The sequence below is a fragment of the Nelumbo nucifera genome, chromosome 4 (assembly GCF_055504915.1).
Source record: "Nelumbo nucifera cultivar China Antique chromosome 4, China Antique-T2T, whole genome shotgun sequence".
Classification (NCBI taxonomy): Eukaryota; Viridiplantae; Streptophyta; class Magnoliopsida; order Proteales; family Nelumbonaceae; genus Nelumbo; species Nelumbo nucifera.
This window is the reverse complement of record NC_142652.1, coordinates 39,274,948-39,296,463: the sequence shown is the minus strand read 5'-3', so window position 1 is coordinate 39,296,463 and position 21,516 is coordinate 39,274,948. Positions and strand designations below refer to the sequence as shown.

At 35.8% G+C, this 21,516-nt stretch overlaps 1 protein-coding gene across 10 annotated transcripts; it reads right to left on the bottom strand.

The window, feature by feature from the left end:
* Positions 1 to 4,496: 4,496 nt before the first annotated feature.
* Positions 4,497 to 18,366, bottom strand: CYCJ18 (cyclin J18). Of its 10 annotated transcripts, XM_088886670.1 has the most exons (10): positions 17,724 to 18,349; positions 17,519 to 17,595; positions 15,046 to 15,154; positions 14,868 to 14,966; positions 14,761 to 14,778; positions 14,624 to 14,694; positions 14,412 to 14,538; positions 14,235 to 14,295; positions 6,800 to 6,912; positions 4,980 to 6,596 (listed from the first exon to the last, which is right to left on the bottom strand). In XM_088886670.1, exons 1-10 carry the CDS (start codon positions 17,781 to 17,783, stop codon positions 6,579 to 6,581), a joined length of 753 nt encoding a protein of 250 aa, XP_088742796.1. In that variant the 5' UTR covers positions 17,784 to 18,349; the 3' UTR covers positions 4,980 to 6,578. The 10 variants fall into 10 exon arrangements, 9 of the variants coding, with proteins under 9 accessions (XP_088742801.1, XP_088742799.1, XP_088742798.1 ...); XM_088886675.1 differs by lacking the exon at positions 15,046 to 15,154 and having other exon boundaries at positions 4,497 to 6,596; positions 14,868 to 14,934; positions 17,724 to 18,364; XM_088886671.1 differs by having other exon boundaries at positions 4,500 to 6,596; positions 14,624 to 14,778; positions 15,046 to 15,167; positions 17,724 to 18,364.
* Positions 18,367 to 21,516: the final 3,150 nt, after the last annotated feature.

Here is a 21,516-nt window from a genome sequence, read left to right as displayed (position 1 = left end):
CGGTTCGGTGCATTAAACTATCAATGCCAGATAACGGTTGAATTGGAATCATTTCTTTTGGTTTTAGGGATATTTGTAAGGGTTTGAGTTTTTGAATGGGGGGCTGCAACTTTCAACTTGCAAGCTCCAGAATCTGCCACCTGTCTATAACTTGACCCACCATAGAATAATTTGCCACGTGTCTTATGAGAGGCCATGGATGGGGTGATGAGAGGAAGAAGCATGAGGTGTGATGCAGCTTAGAAGTTGATAAAACCTGTTAAGGAATGAACCAATAGGTGGGAGTGGGGCCCAATTGGTGAAGCCCATGCCCATCACTCTTTCTCCCAATCTCTGTTTACAACTTTGACCCACCACCGAATCACTTGCCACATGTCCGATGTAGGGCCAGGTTCTGGATTTTGGCAATCTCATCCAAACAAAAACAAAACCCGTAAGGAATGAACCAAGAGGTTGAAGTGGGACCCAATTGGTGAAGGTGAAGTGCAAGTCCTCATTCCTTCGAGGCCGGCCGGCCTTCATCAACACTGTATTTGGGTTGAAAATTTGAAATACAAAATTGTGAAACTGTGGAAGTAGTAAATGAAAGGTATTGGGTATTGGAGGGTGGTGGGGTGGGGCCCACAGCAACATTTTGGCCGTTGGCTAGGATGTGACCCTCCACCCGTCCTCTGGTTTTCTACCAATCTTTGCTTGCTTCCTCTCCTTTTTTCATTTTTTTTTCTACAAGAAAGGCAAACTAGAAGAGTAGAGTAAAGATCAGTGGAAAAGGGGAAGGAAAGCACAAGTAATTTCTGTTTCTTTGCTTGAAATCAAAAGGGCAGTTGTGCAATGAGTGTGCCCTCATGGTAATGCACATAGATGACCTCCTCCCCTTTCCAAGTGGGGGCCCAGCCCACCATTCAGTGGCCCACTTCTTTAGGGGGATTGCCTACACAAGAAGGTAACTTAATCATCCCATGTCAAGTGTAAATCATTTTGGAGCTTTGATGGCACATTTAAAGGTAGTTAGGATCACTCTTGATGTAAGTAGTATCTTAGGTGGGTGGAACCAATTACCCATTCAATAGTGTGAGGGTGGATTACCTGAGAATCACATGGTAGGCTTGAATAGAGAAACTGAAGGGTCCTGTTTATGGTAAGGTATCCTCACTTCAGTGTTGGTTTGTTCAAAATACTAATCATTTATTAAAATTTTAGTGAAATTTTTGTAAATTTTGGTTTCACTTATGTTCAATGTTCAAAGTATAATACGATACGTCTCGTATCAAGTGTATTGTAATGTATTTTTGGGTTTCTGATACACCAGGTGTTTTCAGGAAACCAATATTTTTATTGATTAACAATATAAAAATGTGTAAAAATGAAAGTTGAAAAAAAAAACTAAAAAAAGTGTGGGTTAAAAATCCTCGAAACAGCCCTGCCGATACATCTGGGTGTATCAATACTTTAAGCCTTGGGTAAAAAGTCTGAAATTTTGATTGTTTTTAACCAATAAAATTAAGGAACATGAATGCAGAAAAAAAATAATCAATTATAAAACATATTAATAAAATAAAATAAATTTTGAGTTTTCATTGATCTTGGGTCGAAAAGTGACCCGAGTCTCCGAAATTTAAAACCCTAATGTAGCATGAAGAAGCAAATGGAGTTGAGAGTTGAAAATTGAAACCCTTCTTTATCACATTTGCCACATGGTAGCTCAGGGGGCAATTCAAAATGGGTTCATGTGTTTCTTTCTGATATGTCATTTGGATATATAGGTTGAAGTTTCATACCATTTCTATTACATGGGTTAAGTAAGGAATTGCATGGGCTGTTGTTTATAGGGGAAGAGTGCAGCAGAGTGATTATTGTACATTTGTACTTAATGTTTGAAGTTGATAAGGACACAAAAACTAGATACATGTCTAATCCAATGAGTTTCTACTCTTTCAAACCTGCATTGTCACCCCTCCACATTAGTAAGAAACCCATCAAAAACAAAACTTCAGATTTCGTGATTTATGTGTAATTAGGTTAAGGGACCAAAGTTGATCAAAACCAACCAATTAACTAAATGAATTCATGTTCTGCTCAGGCTCCTATCTATCAGACTGTTAAATTGATCCAAGGATGATTTCTTGTTTTGGATCAAGCACTGGAAGCCTTTCACATACACTGGAATATATGTCCTTTAACCGTCGATCGCATGGCCGCCCGGTGGGTTTGGCCATATTGTTAATTCTTTAAATTAACAAGGAAAATTCAACACCGTAAACTCCAAGATTCTTTGTGATCCTTCTTACTTCCATGGTTCAAGAACTTACTGTATGTTAGTACAAAGGGGAAGAATGTCTGTCTCCTCTCCTGAAACTCAGGCGATTGTGACATTCTTTATTCAGGCCTGTTAAATATATGCAACTGTGTACCAATGCATTTAGGTCAAAAACAGGTGACCACCATAACTGTTTATTTCGTACACATTCCCCTTAACCCCCCCCCCCCCCCCCCCCTTCAATCAATCTATTTCTTTTTTTCTTGTTTTTGTTCTAGACTAACACCCAGTTCAAGGTTAAAACAACTTCTGAGACTCCAAGTCTCCAATCTGCAACCCTTGATCTGAGGGTGTCCTTGGTTGTCTCAACCTTGATTAGAATAAGTTTAGTAATTATAAAAGTTGTTTTAACCTTGTGAGCTCAGAAGTAAGAACCAATCAAATGGTGCTAATTTGACAGACAGAAGATTGAGGTGCTTTTGATTTTGCCCCTGTAAATTGCTTTGGTTGGGGCCAAAAATGTTCCATGGTTGCACATTTACACAGTAAATTGGCCTGAATGATTTTTCCTAAACCAAACATAAAGACCATCATGGGTCTCTAACTTGAAGCACTAATTGGATGGTGGATTAGGTTTCTAGATTTGATTATGTAACAGAGAAAAAAAAAAAGCAATAATGCATGGGCAATGATAGAGATTGAATGGTTTAGGATCCTATTTTGCAACTACCATGGTTAGGATTGAGGACTTTGAAGAGAACACACAAGACAAAAAACCCTAGCTGGCAGGGGAGGATCAACCCAGTTGACCCACATTGTTCTATTGTCAATCATAACAATCATAGAGGAAAGATGATAACAAGATTAAAAAACCAAGATAGTGTTCTTAATGGGCCCGCGATTTTCTTTTTTTCAAAGCACCTAACGCCTTGGATACTATTTTTTTGGACCCATTCATTACAGCCGTCAAAACCAATCAGGGCCCATTAAACCAGTAAATGCCCATTCACCCTTAGTTGGATTTGCCCAAAAAGCTGACTGTCCTTGTTGGTTGGGCCCAGCTTGTAAATTGACTCAAACAACAACAAGTGTATTTTGTAGTAAGTTGTTGGCTCAACTCGGCTTGATATTTTATTCAGACAAGCCCCATCCGGTTTAGCATCTGGACCGGATTTGATAATTGCATCAATAAGGTTGATTGATCCATTATAAAGTAGCTTTCAAAATTAAGGAGTGGAGACGTGGAAAAGGACCTAATCATCCATAACTTCTCTGACGTTTTGCCTACCATATTCCATACAAATCAAACTTAAGCCTAAGTTAGGAATTTGGATAGAATTACAACCTTTTGGGGATAATGTTGTTTTGAGAGCTTCCACCTCTGTGTGTGTAGGAGTTCATCTAGGGTCTCTTTAATGCTAATTTTGAACTTTTCCTTTTCCTTTCAATTTCCAATTGTTCAATTTGATATAAAATGTAGGCAAGACAACATGTAAATGATCATTTTGTTCTAAGAAAGGCTTATACCAACTGTATGATCAGATATATTCAAGGTTTAAAGTATCAATATGTGTGATATACAAGTTTTGCACATCACATGATTTAAATGGTGATATACTTCATTTAAAAATTAATTAAGTTTCAAGAGTTGAGCCAAAACATCTAAAACTGATATATAATTGTCACTACACGTCGATACATTGCGATATTTTGAACTTTGGGTATATTTTATAATTTTTCCCTTTTAATTTTCAAAAGACTAGAAGTTCAATTTGGTATAACTATAACATGTGGACAATACATGTAAATGATCATTTTATTCTAAGAAAGGCCACTGATAAAGCTTATACCAACTGTTTGATCAGGTATATGTTTTTATCACAGATCAACCCAAGTGGCTGATTTCAAGTTGCTAAAAACGTGAGATTGTGATTCAGTAAATAAAGAAGCCTACCTTTTGAACTTGTAGTCGTTCTTGGAGCTTTCCTTGCTCAAATTAAGTTGATGGAGACTTGGATTATTTTTCAGGGATTGGGGCCAAAGGGACCATTATCTAGCAATATCCCAAAAGATAAAGGAGAATAAAAAAAAGCAAGCAAGGGGGCGCTTAAGCGAATATTGATCAACATCACCAACTAAAGAAAAGAAAAGAAAAGCAAATTAACTAGTGGTGGGGACTTAAAACAAAGCAATTAGCACCAATTGGGTTTGGGCTAGTACTATTACTTGCCGACAATTAAATGTAATCCAACCATGTTATGAAAGAAGGAATAAGAATATGAAAAGTTTCAATGACAATGATGGTGGTCTTGGCTAAACTCGGCCTTCAATTAAGAACTTGGTTATAATGTAAGATTGATGACTCTGAGGGCGAAAAAGAAACCATATGCTTGTGAACTAATAAACTAAGGTTGAAGCCACAAATTAAGGGACTGAAATCCCAAGCATAATCCAAACTGTTCACCCATGAGTTAGAGCTCCTGTAGGTGAAATTTGAGTTAAATGTTATGTGGTTGGTTATTGTTGTTATTTATTATTATTAAGAAAATTTATGTGCATAGAAGACCATTGACAACACCCGTAGAAAGTAACGATCTGTTGTAAGTTGAAGAGGCTAAAAGGACTAGGGATAAACAAAAAAAAGATATGAATCAAAATAGTAAAAAATAATTTAAATATTCGTAATTTAACAATGAATATGATATTAAACAATGCAGTGAAACAAAAATCATGTAGTCAATGCCATTTGATTGAGATAAGACTTGAATGATGATGATGATGTCAAAGGAAAATTGACGATTTTCCCTTGGTTTCTTCAACTGACAGATATGGCCTTGATCTAAAGAAACATGTAAGAATATTTATGGTGCCTGCCACTTTATTCTGAATAATTTATTTAAACCATGATTATTGTTCCATTTAATATACGTAAAGCTAGAACTAGAAATTTTATTGTGGGCTGTTGGCTCCCTTCCACAAGTGTCACTAGAATAAAAAGCGATTATTTTAAGTTGAGACTTGAGATTCATTTGCATCTAAAATGTATTTAATTTGTATATATATGAAAGTGATCTGGGCAAATACCTTTTTCCCAAAGGGTGCAAAACCTAAAGATATATATTTAAAAGATAAAAGAACCTCCTAAGAATTAAAATTTATCATTACAAAAAGCATCTTGCATTTCCACTAGGGATGTGCCCGGTTTATCAAAAATAGGATCTGCCCAAATTAATTCCCTTTATATAAATTATGGGTTGTTGGAAAAAAACTTCTCTAGCTAAAGCGAATCTTTCTATTTTATTTTTTCTCCAAAATGGGAGAGGGGTGGTTGGAGGAAAGTCAAGCTGGGGTAGGCAGATGCCAACATTTAAAAACATTTTTGTATACAAAATTGCAAATCAATATGGATAATACGTACAACCCTAATATCTGCATCAGTGATTTACATGAGCTCTAAAAGAATTGGGTGATAAACAAAAACATATCTGTGAGTATGTACAAACTACAAAGAAGTGATTTTCTCTTCTGCAACTCTAATGGCTTCTCTTCACGCGTGGAAGAATAAAAAATAATTAAAATAGGGAACGAGATTCTATTCAGTCCCAAGACAGCTAATAACACCTAATGTGATATTAAGATACCCAAATATGAGAGAAAGGTTGCGTTGAAGAGCTCAAAGCCGTTGGTAGGTAAAGTAACAAAGCCGAATAGTAACATTTTTAGGGTACATTTGGTTTGCGAGAATAAGGTTTGGAATCGAAATCCCATTTTTATTTTTGGTGAAATGGCATTCTCCCATTTAAAAGAATGGCCATTCCCTCCCCTCTCTTGAAAATAAAATTCCATTTCAGTTTATTTCAATTCCAATTCTGATTCCCTTCTAGTTATAGGAATAGATCATTTCAATTCCAGTTTTAAGGGGCTCTCCTTCCAATTCTGATTCCAACTGCGAACCAAATGAACCCTTAGGCTTTTAGTGATTATAGAACCTAAGAAGTATTGGACTTATTGTACATATACAGGATCCCCCCCCCCCCCCCCCCTCTTGAGAGCCCAAATGCCGAAACTTTCAATCAATCATTGTATGAGTTTGTCCAGAGTCCCTCCAACCAAAAACAATGGCAGCTACCTTAAACACCCAAAAGCAGAACATACACACACAAAAAGAGAGAGGATGGGGGAGGGGACCGAGTAGAAATCCATAGCTTTTTGTAAAGGCATTAAATGGTGTGTGTGGTGGAGCCCAGAACCTTGGAGAAACCCAGTAGAAGTGCATGACTTTGTAAAGGCATCAAGTGGCCGTATGGTGGAGTCCACCATCTTAAAGTGTTTGACAGTCCTGAAATGCATTTATTAAAATGTCTCAGGTGACTGTAATCACACGTTCTTCATTTCATTGTATAGAGGATCTAACCCTACTTCCATCCCTGATAAAGTGGTTCATGCCCAATTCATCAATCATGTCATGTCTCAACTCTCATGTCTCCTCTTGATTTGATCTGATCCCTATATAGCTTGAACCTTTGAACAAAGTTATCATACCTTTTCCTCCAAGACTGATTTCTTCTCCAAGAGATGGTCCTTCAATACATGCTCAAGAATGGTTCTAACCAGTTTTTCAATGCTTTCTTCCTTGTACGAAGTCACAAACTTCACTGCAAGAACAAACCCCACAAGAATTAATAACACCCCACATCTATTTTGATCTCATAGAATACATATATGACCTTAAACACAAAAGGGCCCACAGATTCGGACATTTGTTATCTCTCATGGAAATGGGACCCCCTATTCAAGCATGCAGATACAATCCACAGAGTCACAGACCATTTCTTTTTTCTTAGAAAGTAAAGGATTCATAGATCAACTCTGTGGTTCATAAGTCTGTCCAATAAATGTGTTTTCTAATGCAAACAAACATGGTCTAAGGTTTGAAGAACAGCTAGTTAGGCAATTTCAACTTTCAAGCTTCATTAATTGAAATGGAAAAAAGAAATGTGTGCGAGTTGTCTGATCTGCAAACTTTGTTTGGTGATTTAAGGGTTAGAAGATGCAAGAGTCAAGCCTATGGTGGGTGGATCACTTCACTTGGAAGGTGAGATTAGATGTAAGGGATGGTGGGGTCAAAATGGAGCCCACCATGTCGTCACCATTATCATCATCAACTCATCTTCACCCATCAATGACCCAAATATACATGGATAAGGGCAGACAAGCAAAAAAGCTCAAGGCTGGGAGAATCCTTCCCCTTCCCTACTGGACTTTTTCACACGTGTGGGTTGACCGTGTATACAACCACTGCTTTTTGAATCTTGATGACAGAAGTGAAGTGGGGTTTGTATCATGCCCTACAATACGCACAGTGCGCAGGATGTGCAAATGAGGCTGGCCTGGAACATCCAACTGCAAGTCTGTAAGCCCCTTCTAAAGCCTCCCATGTAATCAAAAAAGAAAAAAAAAGGCGGAACCCATCACACTAAAGAGACAGATATATAAGAAAATATAATATAATAAATAAAAAAGAAAAGGTGAGAGATTATGGGTTTCCATGTACCATGTATAGTTGCACATAAAGAGGGACCCACCACCTCTCATGAGAAACGGATGGTTGATGTGGCATCTAGTGCACAGAGGATACTTCTAAGTGGACCCAACCACCGATCCTGTTGAAATTGGGGAGATATGAGGGCCCACACTCTCTTTGGAGCTTATCGACGGGGACCAGCACAAAAGTGGGTAGAGGAGAAAGATCATAGCTGGTCGGGTCACTAGAGATTGTTGATGACTCTTAATTTGATCTGGATTGAGCTTGAATTGTCTCTATTTATTTGTACACGGACCACATTTATCATCCTCTTGGTGGACCAGGACCACCGTAGAATCTGGTGGGTCGATTGGCCGGTGGGTCAATGGTCAACAATCACTGCCGTTGAAAATGGGGAAATTCTCATCCAAAGAAGGAAAGAAGCTCTACTGCTCTTGCCATTGATGTGGCATATGGTGGTGATTGTGAAGGGTAGAGAACTGACCATTTCCATTTGATTGGACCAACATGTGTGAGACCTGCCTAGGGGATAGGGTGGCATATGGGCTGGCCCATGTTGCTACTAAGCCCAGCCCAGAGTTGATGGCTTAATCAACTTGGGCCAAGTTCTTTAGAATGATAACGGCCCAACCCAATTGGCCTGAGAACATGGACGCTAAGGCTCAGTTTGGAAAGAGTAGTACAGAGCAAATACATACAAAATATTTGTATTTATACATACAAACTAAGCCTAAAGAAGTGAGGGCCTACACAGCTTGGCATCAAATGGATGCAGGGACAAAGGAATACAGTGGCGGGACTCAGGAGTGAGAAGACAGCAGTTGGCAGAACAAACTAGCACCTTCGGCGAAGCAAACTGGCTCGCTCTGGCAGGGCCCATCCTGGCAAGAAGCACCATGACAGACATCGCCATGTTTAAGGGGAAAAGAAAGAGAGTACTTTCATGGTGATTATCACTTTAGAGGACAAGGAACAATTCTAGGGCTGTGAATGGATTGTATTGAATTGAATCTACAGCCTACAGGATCAAAATTTAATGCGTTGATTTTTGCATTTGGATTGAATCTTATCCATTGGATTCAGATTGAATCCGAATTGACTTCGGATATTGAATATTATTAATATAATGAGATAAAACAACTTTACTATTGCATATAATGAATGAAATGACAATTCAAACTAACAGGAGATCTTCTCTTATCAGTTACTAAGAAGGGCGTATCTCCTTTATTCAAGTGGGACCGTGGCCTGTGGAGGGCTGACAGATACAAATACTAGAGACTAGAGAGAGTTGGAGGCAATGTCATATTGTCATGGGTCATGTGGGGACTGTAGTAAACTCATTCCCTCATTTGTCAGTTTCCACGTTGGGCAAATAGCCACGGAGCCATAAATACTAAAACTCATATTCATAGAGGAAGGTATGGGATCTGTCAGAATTTGAATGAGCTTTTCTTTGCCGATCTGCAATGTATTATCTCTCTCTATGATGATGCATGAGAACACTCTGATTCTGACCAATAGAGTCATAGCAAATGGTACATGGTTGACTTATTATCATCAATTCATCATCATCATCTAAGCCTTTATCTCAATTATATGGGGTTCGCTATAGAGGTGCTCTAATCATTCTACCCCTTCAACTTATAATAGACCATTTGTTCTGATGGGTGCTATAGATGATCTTCTGACCAAATCACATCAATTTATTTACTTTTAATTTTATCAACTGTTGGAACTACTCCTAGGTTGGTTCGTTGGTATGACTTTGGGCTCGTTTGGTATATCTTTATGTGCAGTCTTTTGGCTGTTAATAAATCGGAAAGATTGATTTTCGATCTATTTCCTTTTGATTTGTAGAAGATTTAGCCGCCAAAACACAGAGCGCCGAAAAGACACGAGAAGTCCATTTTGGGCTAATTTCGAGAGGCTTCAAATGAAGCTTTCTGCATCTTTCACGTTTTATTCTCATGCGGAAAGACACGGAAAAACATATAAAAAGACGTGCATCTGTCAAATGTGCTTCGGGCTGCTCAGATCTTCATGCAAAAATTCAATGCATCTTTTGCATGTCAAAACTACCAAAAGATCTTCCCAAAAAGACACGCCAAACGGAGACCCTTCATTTCTGACCCTATTGACAGTCTAGCCCACCAAAATTGCCCATCCTCTAATTTTAAACATTTTCATAAGCCCTTCAATGTTACATGACCTCCAAATCGTTAACTCAAAAAGTTGAGACCAGCCCAATTTACATAATGAATTTTCTGGTTAAAATCATAACAGTAATTCAGGGTCTTGTTATTGGGTTTCATCGGACTACCACCAAGGCACCAAAATATGGTTTCTCTAATCAACGTTTAAAGTATCAAATCAGCTGCGCATATAGATCATCTATTGTACTTCACTAGTTACTCTAGTCAAGAAACCACAACTCACACCTCAGCATTGCAGGAGTACCCCAAAACTAATTGGCGCTAAAATGGAGAAGAGGTGGGCATTTGCTAGAACTTGCCCTATCACTTCCCATCGTTATAGAAATTTATAGGTAACCAAACAATGCATGAGTGCCACCTAGAAAAAGAGCATCTAGTAACCATTATCAAAATTACAATTGCTCTTTGATTTTTTTTGCTTGGATTTTTGGGCAAAGTCAATAGGCTACCTTCCTAAGGATCAAAAAAGTCTTCTGAATTTCAGGAAAATCAAGAATGTCACAGATAATAGTACAAAGTTACCGTTTTAGTAAACAAAGTTATTATTTATAATAAGGATTATACTTGCTATAAGGTATAAATAGTAAAATCCCGTAAGTACTATTTATAATATAATCGTGAATTATTGTGTACAGTTGATATAATATATGATAACAAGAATCCCAAGAGAAAACTGAGATCATGAGGAGATCGAACTAATTAGATGGCAGAAATCCCAAAACACCAAAAAAATTAAACTAAATGAAAGATGAGTAAGAACAGTGAACAAAAACTGTAGCAGATAATAAATATAATCAATACACTGAAAAAGGATTCAGTTATATAGATTTGAATATATCAACATATTCATGATCTTCCTCAAAGTCTCGTTATTGAGACTATCTTGTCATGGGGAGAAAAGGAGATAAAAGAGAAGGGAATAGTAGACACCGTTTTGGTCTAACTAACAACACTATACACTAAATCTCTCTTTGGGACTCTTCATCAAAAGTGTGAGCGATAGTGTGGAACTTGATGAGGGAAGATTTGACCCTCCACTGACATCATGACACGTAGCATCTCAAAAATAGCTGGATAATACTCCGATACCATGTAGGTGATGACTTTCTTTAGCCAAAATGATGGAGACCTACCTCCAAAGACCTATTAGAGACCTAGAGACCTTAGAGACCTACTGGAGACCCGGAGACCTACCACCAGAGACCTACTAGAGACCTGGAGACCTACCTCCAAAGGCCTATTGGAGACTTGGAGACCTACCTCCAGAGACCTACTAGAGACCTAGAGACCTACCCCTAGAGACCTATTGGAGACTTGAAAACCTACCTCCAAGAGATCTAATGGAGACCTGGAGACCTACCTCCGCCGACTTGGCGACCTACGTCCAGAGACCTACTGGAGACCTGGAAACCTACCTTCGCTAACCTGGCGACTTACCTTCAGAGACCTGACGACCTACCTTCGGAGATCTATTGGAGACATGGCAACCTACCTCCGTCAACCTGGCGACCTAACTTCGGAGACACATGGCATCTGGGTGACACCTCGACATTGAGTAATCAGATCACCCCAACAGGTCGGCTAGTAGCACCTCGCCTATGGCTGGACCTAAAGGACCTCTACTTGAGGAGCGACCTCCTTTGGAGATCAACCAAGCTAAGTAGGGTATAAGTGACGACCTACAAGGCGTGCTCGCCGACCTATTACATAGATTTGTTATCAAAACCAAACTCACCAAAGTAATAACGCTCGATCGTTAGGCCGACCTACCCGTGCCAGAGTTATTTGGGTAAGCCGTAACGCCCACGCAGATCACGTAACCGACATAATAACTCAACTAACTATGCGGAAACAGCTCCATGAGAAGATGAGACTCGTTGTAAGGAGTCTCAAACCTTTGACACCTATATAAGGTGCTTATTTCTACCTATGAAGGTACGCGTGAATATACACTCTCAAGCTCTCTCAATTTCTTAGAGAACTCTCAAACACTCTCTGACTTAAGCATCGGAGTGCCCTCCTCGGGTAAAGATAACCCGGGCACTCTAATCTTCCTTCTTGCAGAATATATCAGCTTGGACATCTCTAGCTCGGCCCAGATAGGGAACCACTTGAATCAGCATCTGAGTTGCCTGACACGAGGGAACAACCAGATCGCGCGACATCAGAACTTTTGTTTGACTAAAATATCTTAATTTCTAAATTTGGTCCCTCTCTAATTGTAAGGAGAGAAATGGAATTTGAACAACCACTTTTCTCCTCATTCAAATCCTCTCATTAAGTCTTATATTTAAGATATGAATTCCCATTAACATTCATTGAATCCTATTCTTGAGTAAAATACCCATATTTTTTAATTTGGTCCCTCTCTAATTGTGAGGGCGCAAAAAGTAATTTGAACTATTACATTTCTCGTCATTTAATTACCTCTCATTAAGTCTTATATTTAGGGTATTAACTCCCATTCTTTCACCGAATCCTATATTAATTAACAATATTAAAGAAGAATAAGCATGACAAGGAATAATTGTTTTTAGTAATGATAGAAATAAACTATAAGTTTAAAACCAACAAAAAAAGGAATTGTTTTCCAGTTTGGTGATGAGTCAACAATTCATCCTTTTAGGTCAAATGTGTCAACCCTAGATGTCATAATTAAATACTAATAAAAGTTGAAAAATGAAAACACATAAAAGTATACAAAAATACCAAAAAAATGTAAAAAACATTTGGGCACATCTCTAAAAAACATCACATTAAACAAAATAAGGGTGCCAAATAAAAATAATTTTATAGACATGGAAAATAAAAAAAAATGTAGAAATTTGAAAACATATTATTTACTTTCATCATCATCATAAAAAATTGTCATGTGCAAAGCATGTGCACACTTACTAGTAATAATAATCCTAATGGATCTGATATTACATCATAGTATCATACAAATCAACTTCAACAATTACAAACAACTAAGATGCATTGGGCCTGACCTACATTATGTGCGGATGTAATGTTGGCCTAGGCCAGGGTGGGTTGGATTATAAAGTTGTGCCCAGGCTTGGGCAGATTTGATCATCACTAGATTTACATAAATAATCTAAATTTAGTAACAGAAAGCAGACTATAATTTGATTTGCTAAGAGTATGGATATGGTACGTATACTTAATCATGATTCAAAAGTAACAATACATATTGTACCGCATCATATGATACATAAACCCTATTTACTGACTTAGGACCTTTTAATAGGTTCAAATGTTAACATCCTGTGTAATATATTTATTTGTAAATATATCAAATTGAAAACTCTAGATGCACAATTTTTGCAAATTCAGAATATCAATACTTGAACATGATTTGAATTATTAAACTTAGAGATCATGCATAAGGTTCTTTGATCATTTTGCCTGGTTTTTATAACCATGCAGATGCAGAAACTATGATTTAATTTAACTCAGAGGAATACACAGGATGCATATGATACTTTTTTTTTTGTACTTTTGGCTTCATGAAGCTACTCAACCGGGGGGAGGGGGGTAGCCCATCACCCATACCCATGGCCCGCCCAACCTGGGTGAAGGCAGGAATCAATCCCAAGTCTCCATTACTATCAACCAGAGACCTTACCAACTGAGCCAGTTGGCACCTTAGGATGTATACAATACTTCAAATACAATCTCTTACTTACTACAATAAAAGAGACTCCTCAGGAACATGCCAGGTTTGGGAATTGCAGTTTGGACAGAAAATTAACATATTATTAGTTCATCATTAATGGTTTCATGAGAGGTATGCTACAGCATAGCAAATGTAAATCCCACCTTGAAACTATGAGTGAAAAAGGAAAAAAAAAAAAAAAAAGATCAACCAATGAATGAACATGAAACGTTGGCTGAAGTGAAACAGTTATTGGTGTGATATAATCTCTTCTAAAGGAACTGCTGCAGCAGGTGCTTCATAATTTGTGGCTCAAATTTAAAACATTTCTGATTAGTCAGTGCAGGCACAATTAGAACAACAATTCAAATGTATAAACAGACAGCATGAGACCAAGAACAATATCCACTACAGCTTGCTTGCACTAATAAAAATGTAGAAAAGGAAAAAACTATACCGTCTCATACCAACATCACAAATAACATTGCTAATAGAATTCACATGATGAAAAAAACATCATAAAAGGCATCAGCAAGAGGTTTGTCATTGGAAACTTACCCCATGGAAGAAGTGGAAACTCCCACTGCTGCTTAGGTACTGTTATAACATATGAGGCCACCTGCAAATAGTTCACTAATCTTACCCAAGAATTTTTTTTGGGTGGAGGGGAATAAGATGCAATAGTTCTGAATTACTGTAAGCAGTATATCCACAATACTATGTTAAGAAGCATGCCAAGATAGATGCTGCAAGAGAACAAGGAGATGCATAAAGTGATGATGTCTCCTCTGTTTCGTAAAGAAGATCCATGATATTCATGCATGTTTCAAAGTTCACTAGTTCCCCAACTCTTGCTAGCTCCCTGAATTCCAAAATGAAAAGACAAAACAGATGGAGTAAGCAAATGCGGACATTAAAGAGAAAGGAACAGGTGTTGTAAAATTCACCTGAACTGAATTAAAAGATCTTCCAGGAATAAAAAAGCAATATTTGAAACACCAATCTCAAAGTCCAACACCTGAAAAGGACTCTGATGAACCTGGATGGTATAAAAGAAAAAGCTCTTTATCTCAACAAGATTTACCTGCATAAAGACCACCTCCTGCAGTAGAAGGTAAACCACATAAATGGCTATAAAAGATGAAATACAGGAAAAATCCTTCCCAGGTAACAATTAAAATATTAACTTACTGATTCCAAGAAATCGCGTATGGTAAAATGTTGTTCCCCAATAATCTCATCTCCCAAAGACTTCAAACTTTTAACAGACAGAGGACAAGATTCATGAATCTATACAAAGTAAAAGTCAGAAGATGCATGACAATAATAACAAGGAAAAGGATGCATATTGTGAAGTTAAGGACTCTGCCTTGCTTGAGATCCATAAAGAAATGAGGGCAAAAAGTTGCATATTGCTCTCCCTGAAAGGTTGCAAAAGCCAATTTCTTTTGCTGTTGTCCCGCATAAACCTAGCTTTCCTAGAACCACAACCTTTACTAATTTAACAAAATTAACACAAGAACATTGTACAATAACAAAATTAAGGAACATGAACAAAAGGAATTTCAAAATTCCATTTAACAAGAAAACAAAAAAGGCATCACCCAAACATATGATTTGCTAAAGAATCTTGTAAGCTTTTCCCTAGTTATTTCTATGACATCTGTGATCATGTTAAAATCATTTGTATGCCATGCAGATCCTACCAGGTTCAGGATTTCGCTTAGACATGGAGGAGAATTATATGCAACCAGACCAGGCATAAACTAGGTCTATACTTCCTCGTGGAAACTGAAACATTCTCTAAAGGAAAAGTTTCTTCCTTTGAATTATTCTGGGGTAATGTACAATCAGCTGTGAGATCTACTACAAGAAAACCTGCCTATAAGAAATGTCCATGTTTGCTATATGGTATCTTATAGATAATCTGAGCCAAGTGACATGCTTGTTACTGATATCTCCAAGGATTGTTTCCAGAAATACATTATGACCATGATTAAATGGATATGAGATTTCAGGAAGAGGGCAGTAAATATCATATGCCCATGCTGTGGAACAGAAATTGAGATATAATCATGACTTCTATAAGGAGAAGGTTGTTCCTATTGCTGTATTTTTACCAGAAGCTAGCAACCATGTTCCTCCATGATGATTTAGCAAGGAAGCTACTTACTTTACCTGTGTATAGAAAGGATATCTGGCTCTTGTATATCCTAAGCAGTAAGCACCGAAACCTTCATGTCACTGCTGATGAGGAGATACAAATGATTGATGATCTATATAAACCATTTTCCCTTATGGATCTCGGGGCTCCCATAGGAAAACTAAAATTGGTTCACTACCATTCATCTTGAGATAGTGGTAATTTGAATTTAATTTTTCATGTAGTTTGAGAGTTGTGTTCTATGGGGAAAAGACATGAGGATGTATGAGTTTGACTTTGCGGAGACTGGAAAAGCTCCGTTTAACAACAACCTACGATCTGGTCATATGAGAATACAATGGCACTGCTACATATATTTGATATGAATACTTGTCATATCATCTAGGCTGCATAAAAAAAAATCCAGAAACCTTGATGTAGGACTGGAATGGGCCAAGGATGAGTCTAGGTGGGTGATGATAGGTTATGAAGGGTATAGAGATGATTTTAGAATTAAAGGGAAAGGTTAAGATGGATTAGAAAGGTTCTAGGTCAAATTGCTAAGAGTTGTAGATTCTTCATGTGATGTTTGAAAAATAGAAAATTCAAAAACTAAATGCAGAGGTGGTATTTTTATTACAACTTTGTAGGCATATTTAAAGTGATGGATTGTATGGTGTTATTTAATTTGACAGCATGTTGACTAGGCTTTCCACCACTATCTTCATCATCATCGTTGACATCATCATCATCGTCAACGTCATCATCATCATCACCGTCATCATCACCTAAGCATTGTCCCAACCATATGGGGTTGGTTACGTTAATCCTATTTTGCCATTCCATCCGGTTCAGTACCATATCTATTGTAAAATTGTGGTCTCTTAAATCAGTTCTTACTATTTTAAGCCTTGATCTTTTTGGCCTGCCCCTAGCTCTTTTGTTCCCTTCAACTTATAATAGGTCGCCTTTCTTATGGACTATGTAACATAAGCTTTAACCTTTATAATTGGTACAATACAAGAGGCAGAAGTTCTTCTCTATTGCCCATTTGCCAGGTGATCTATGATGTCTTGGTTTATGACTACTCTCCACTTAACTTTGTGAATCCTAGTACTTAATTATGAGAATCTAAAGGCTTACAACTACTTTACCATAACCTTTAATTTTGGTAACAGGGGCAATGTTCTCCATTGCCCATTTGCCAGGTGGGTTATGGGTGCCTTGGTTTTTGACTGCTTTCTAATTTACTTTGTGAGTCCTCGAAGTAAATTCTAAGAATCCAAGGGGAAGATTTAGTTCTATGATAAATGGTATGCAAGTTGAGATATTACAAATTATGACTTTTCTAAAGCTCTACATTCTAATTTTCGATAGCATTTTGGGAGATATTCATCATCTAAACTCAATTACCAAAAATAACACCTATACACCCATAACTTGAATAACTAAATAATATAAACCTGCTGGATTTTTAAGATGACTAACTAAAAATATGTTTAACGATTCTATAGTAGACTGCATTCAACCAAAGTTGCTAAAAGTTAAAATTGAAATTAATTGACAGAAATCAAGCTTAATCCAATCATCCAGACACTCACTACAGACCCAGAAGTCACTAGTTTCTAAAATTATCGAAATGCACAAAGAGCTCTTTACCAATCTCCTCCGACTTATAAAAGGGAAGAAGAAGGATTACTTGTTAAGAGAAGGGTAGAACCGCTCAGCATACAAGGATAACGCCGTGTACTTTACAATTGGACGAACACCAAGTTGCTTTTGCTCGAAAAATTGAAAAGGAAAAAAGAAAATCAGAAACGAACTTGGCATCAGTAACCATTAGAAACGATCGCTTCGAATTTTCATTAAGAAAAAGAACAAAAGACTAAATAAGAAGTACTGACAGCAGAGGAGAAGAGCAGGAACTGTATCATTTGTTGGCGCACCATCGAAGAACCCTCCATTACTCGAAACTGAACTCACTCTCTTTCCCTCTCCGTGATTGGCCGGCTGCATATGTTTTCATAAACAAACTGGGATTCGTGTCTGATGATCGATTCTGATCAGGAAAAGACAGAGAAGCAGTGAAGGCATTGCTCGATGAACTGGCATTTACGTGTGTAGTTGGATTCTGAGATTTTTGGCGCGTAGTTCAGACTCTGAATCTCTGATGAGGATGTTATTGATATGTGGAGGTTTATTTGAACCTTGCAAACGAGCCGCTGCTTATAACGGGCTACTTATTACTTAACCAAATCAACAGTGAACACGGTACACGGACTCGGTCGTGAATATATGATACCTAAACAGCTTTGACAAAATAAAACCGCGTGAATGAATAACACCTGGTTGAATGGTTATTTTTTAGGGAAATTTCTTAAAATTCATCGTGAGTTTTCAGCATTTCTCTTAACCTCACTATAATTTTTCAAAAATGTCTAAAACTCATGTCTAACTTGACGTTGAACCGATTAACGGGTATTAATATATTACCGTTTTAACTTTTATAGAAAAATATAAATATATACAAAATAAATTAACTGGTGTTAATATATTACTATTTTGATATTTAGACATGAAAAAAGGAAAATGTTCAAAAAAACATTTTCAAATATAAAATACATAAAAACATAGAAATTATAAAAAATTATAGAAATTGCAAACAAAATAAAAAATTATTTTCAAATTATAGAAACTATAGAAATTGAAAAACAAAATCCAAAAATAAAAATTGTAGAAAAAACACCAAAAATTATAGAAAAACACAGAAATTGTAAATAAATAACAAAAATACAGGAAAATTTATAGATTGTAGAAGATAGAAAAATGTAAAAAAACAGAAATTATAAAAAATATTGGAAATTATAACAAAACATTAAAAATGCAAAAAAAAAAACAAGAAAATTGAAAACTGAAAAAGACCATTTTTCCTCTAACTCACTATTCAAGGGTAATTTGGTCATGAAAATTGTTATTTATGCTGACATGGACATCTTTGTTAAGAAACATTAACAGTGCACTAATGGAAAGTGAGTTTTGGAAAATAAAAACTTACTCACATGGTGAGTTTAAGAGAAATGTTGAAAACTCGTGGTGAATTTTAGACTATTTCCCTACTTTTTATAATACTAGCGGGCCCCGTGCAATGCATGGGATGGGGCACTCCTCCCTGTCCCTCACCTGGTAGTCAAGACACTCTACCCCATCTTTGCCTCGTTTTTGTAGTGGGGCGGGTTCGAGGTGAGGCACCCATTCCCTATCGGAGATGGAGAATCCCCAAATTTTTTCATCCCGAGGCAACCACCTAAAAATAATCTAGTTTGTGGATATTTTACAAATAAGATTATGGGAATTTGGGGGTATTTTAGGAATTGGATTATGATAATTTGCGATTACTTTATAAATGGAATTGTGGAATCCTAGGATTACTAATTTACCATCGTGTTTGGGGAATTATATGCAAACCCCATCCCTAATTTGGAGCAAAAAATATTTTCCTCATCCCCACCCTGTCTCTTCCTCTTCCCCATCCCTATTTAAAATTCGAGAAAACTTCCCTTCTTCGGGGTGGGGTAGGGTAGGGCCCTAGTTTTACAGGGAAAATTGTCATCCCTACAATTCTAATAATTTTCCATAACTAATTAACTAATAGTAAATTAAATAACAATAAATTACAATATTTTATGATAGTTTCCAAAAATTTTGAAATTATTGTTAATTGGAAAAATGTGTAGTAAATTAGTTATTCACAATAACAATAAATTAATGTGAATTAATGTAAATTATTTACTTTTTAAGCCTAAATTATTTACTATTAATCAAAGTGGTGTAATTATAGTAAATTCATGTAATTATGGTAAATTACATTAATTTTAATTAAAAGTAAATCATTTGTTGTTAATTAATATAAAAACAAGTATGGTTGAAGTCAACCAAGTGGTCTAGACTGGTGTGGATAGATTTAATAATTTTCCTAAATTATTTCATAATTATTTATTAAAATAATAATAATAGATTGTTATTTAAATAAATATGAAACAATTTCTGATAGATTAATTTACTAATTTAATTTTCTTGAAATTTTTAATAATTATTTAGTTGAATAATAATAATGGACTATTATTTAAATAGTTTTGGAGAAAAATTGTTTCATAGATAAATTTCCTAATTTTTTAATTATTATTTATTTAAAAAGTATGGATTGTTAGTTAAAAATTTTTCCTCAATTATTTGATAATTGTCAACTATAATTATTGATTTTATAGAAATTACTAAATTACGCTAATTAATAATATCTTTTATGAATAAATAATTATTGTAAAAGTCTAATGAAATTTTATTAAATTACAATGATAAGTGTAAATTAAGCTAAACATTTATTAATTAACCAATGGTCATTTTTCACTAATGGTTAGTCAGTTTCGAGTGACCAACTCCCTAATCCGACCAGATTAGTTTGGCTAGCCAAACAATCTCCAATCGAACTGAATTGCCTAGTGAACACTCCTAATTTCAACTAAATTAATAGTCTAATCTTTAACAGATAACAATAGTTTAATCTCCAATAATTATTGAAAATTTATAGCAAAAATACACAATTACTGAAAATATATTTATAACAAAAATACAATAAATAACTAATAAAACGCTTCAATACCTCTAAGTTATTTAATCTACTTCCACTATTTCAATAATATTTAATTTAATTTACTTATATTTTATATTCTTATTAAAGTTGCTACAAAATTTTGTTATTAAATCTATTTTTTTGTTTTTTAAATAATGTTTAAAATATGGTTTAACATTCAATTTTTATATTGAAAACATTTAAAATTTATTTAAAAATAGTATATAAAACATAAATAATACCTTATCCCACCCCAAATGGGGCAAGTTTTCTCGAATCTTAAATAGGGATGGGGAAGAGACAAGGTGGGGATGGGGAAAATATTTTTGCTCCAAATCAAGGATGGGGAAGGGATGGGGTTTGCACATAATTCTCCAAACCTGATGGTAAATTAGTAAAGTATTAGTAGATTTAATATTTACTTTCAAAATATCTCTAAGTTTTTCCTCATATTCTTATAATCCTAGGATATATCCCATAATTCCATTTATAAAATACCCCCAAATTGTCATAGTCTAATTCCTAAAGTACCCTAAATTTCCATAATCCTATTTGTAAAATATCCACAAAATAGATTATTTTTAGGTTTTTGCCTCGGGGTGAGAAAAGTATGGGGAGATGGGGAATAGGTGTCTCGCCTCAAACCTACCCCGCCACTAGAGATAGGGTAGAGTGTCTTGACTACGGGGGTGAGGGACAAGGAGGGGTGCCACATCCAGTGCATTGCATGGGGCCCCTCTAGTTATAATTACTTTTGTGCTTTTGATAGCTTTTTAAAGTTATAAGATAATTTTGTTATTTAATTTATTTTTTGTTTTTGAAATAATATATAAGATATGAATTAGTTATTAATACTTTGATATTTAAAGTATTTAAAAAATAGTTATTCATAACATCATTTAATTATTTAAACAATACCATTATTTAAAATTTTAAAATATTAAGTATTTATTAAATTTAATAATCCATGAAATTATAATTTATACTATTATTATATAATTTCGTTATTAATTTTGTAAAATATAAAATTATTATTAATTCAAAAGTTATGAAATCTATTATAATTATTA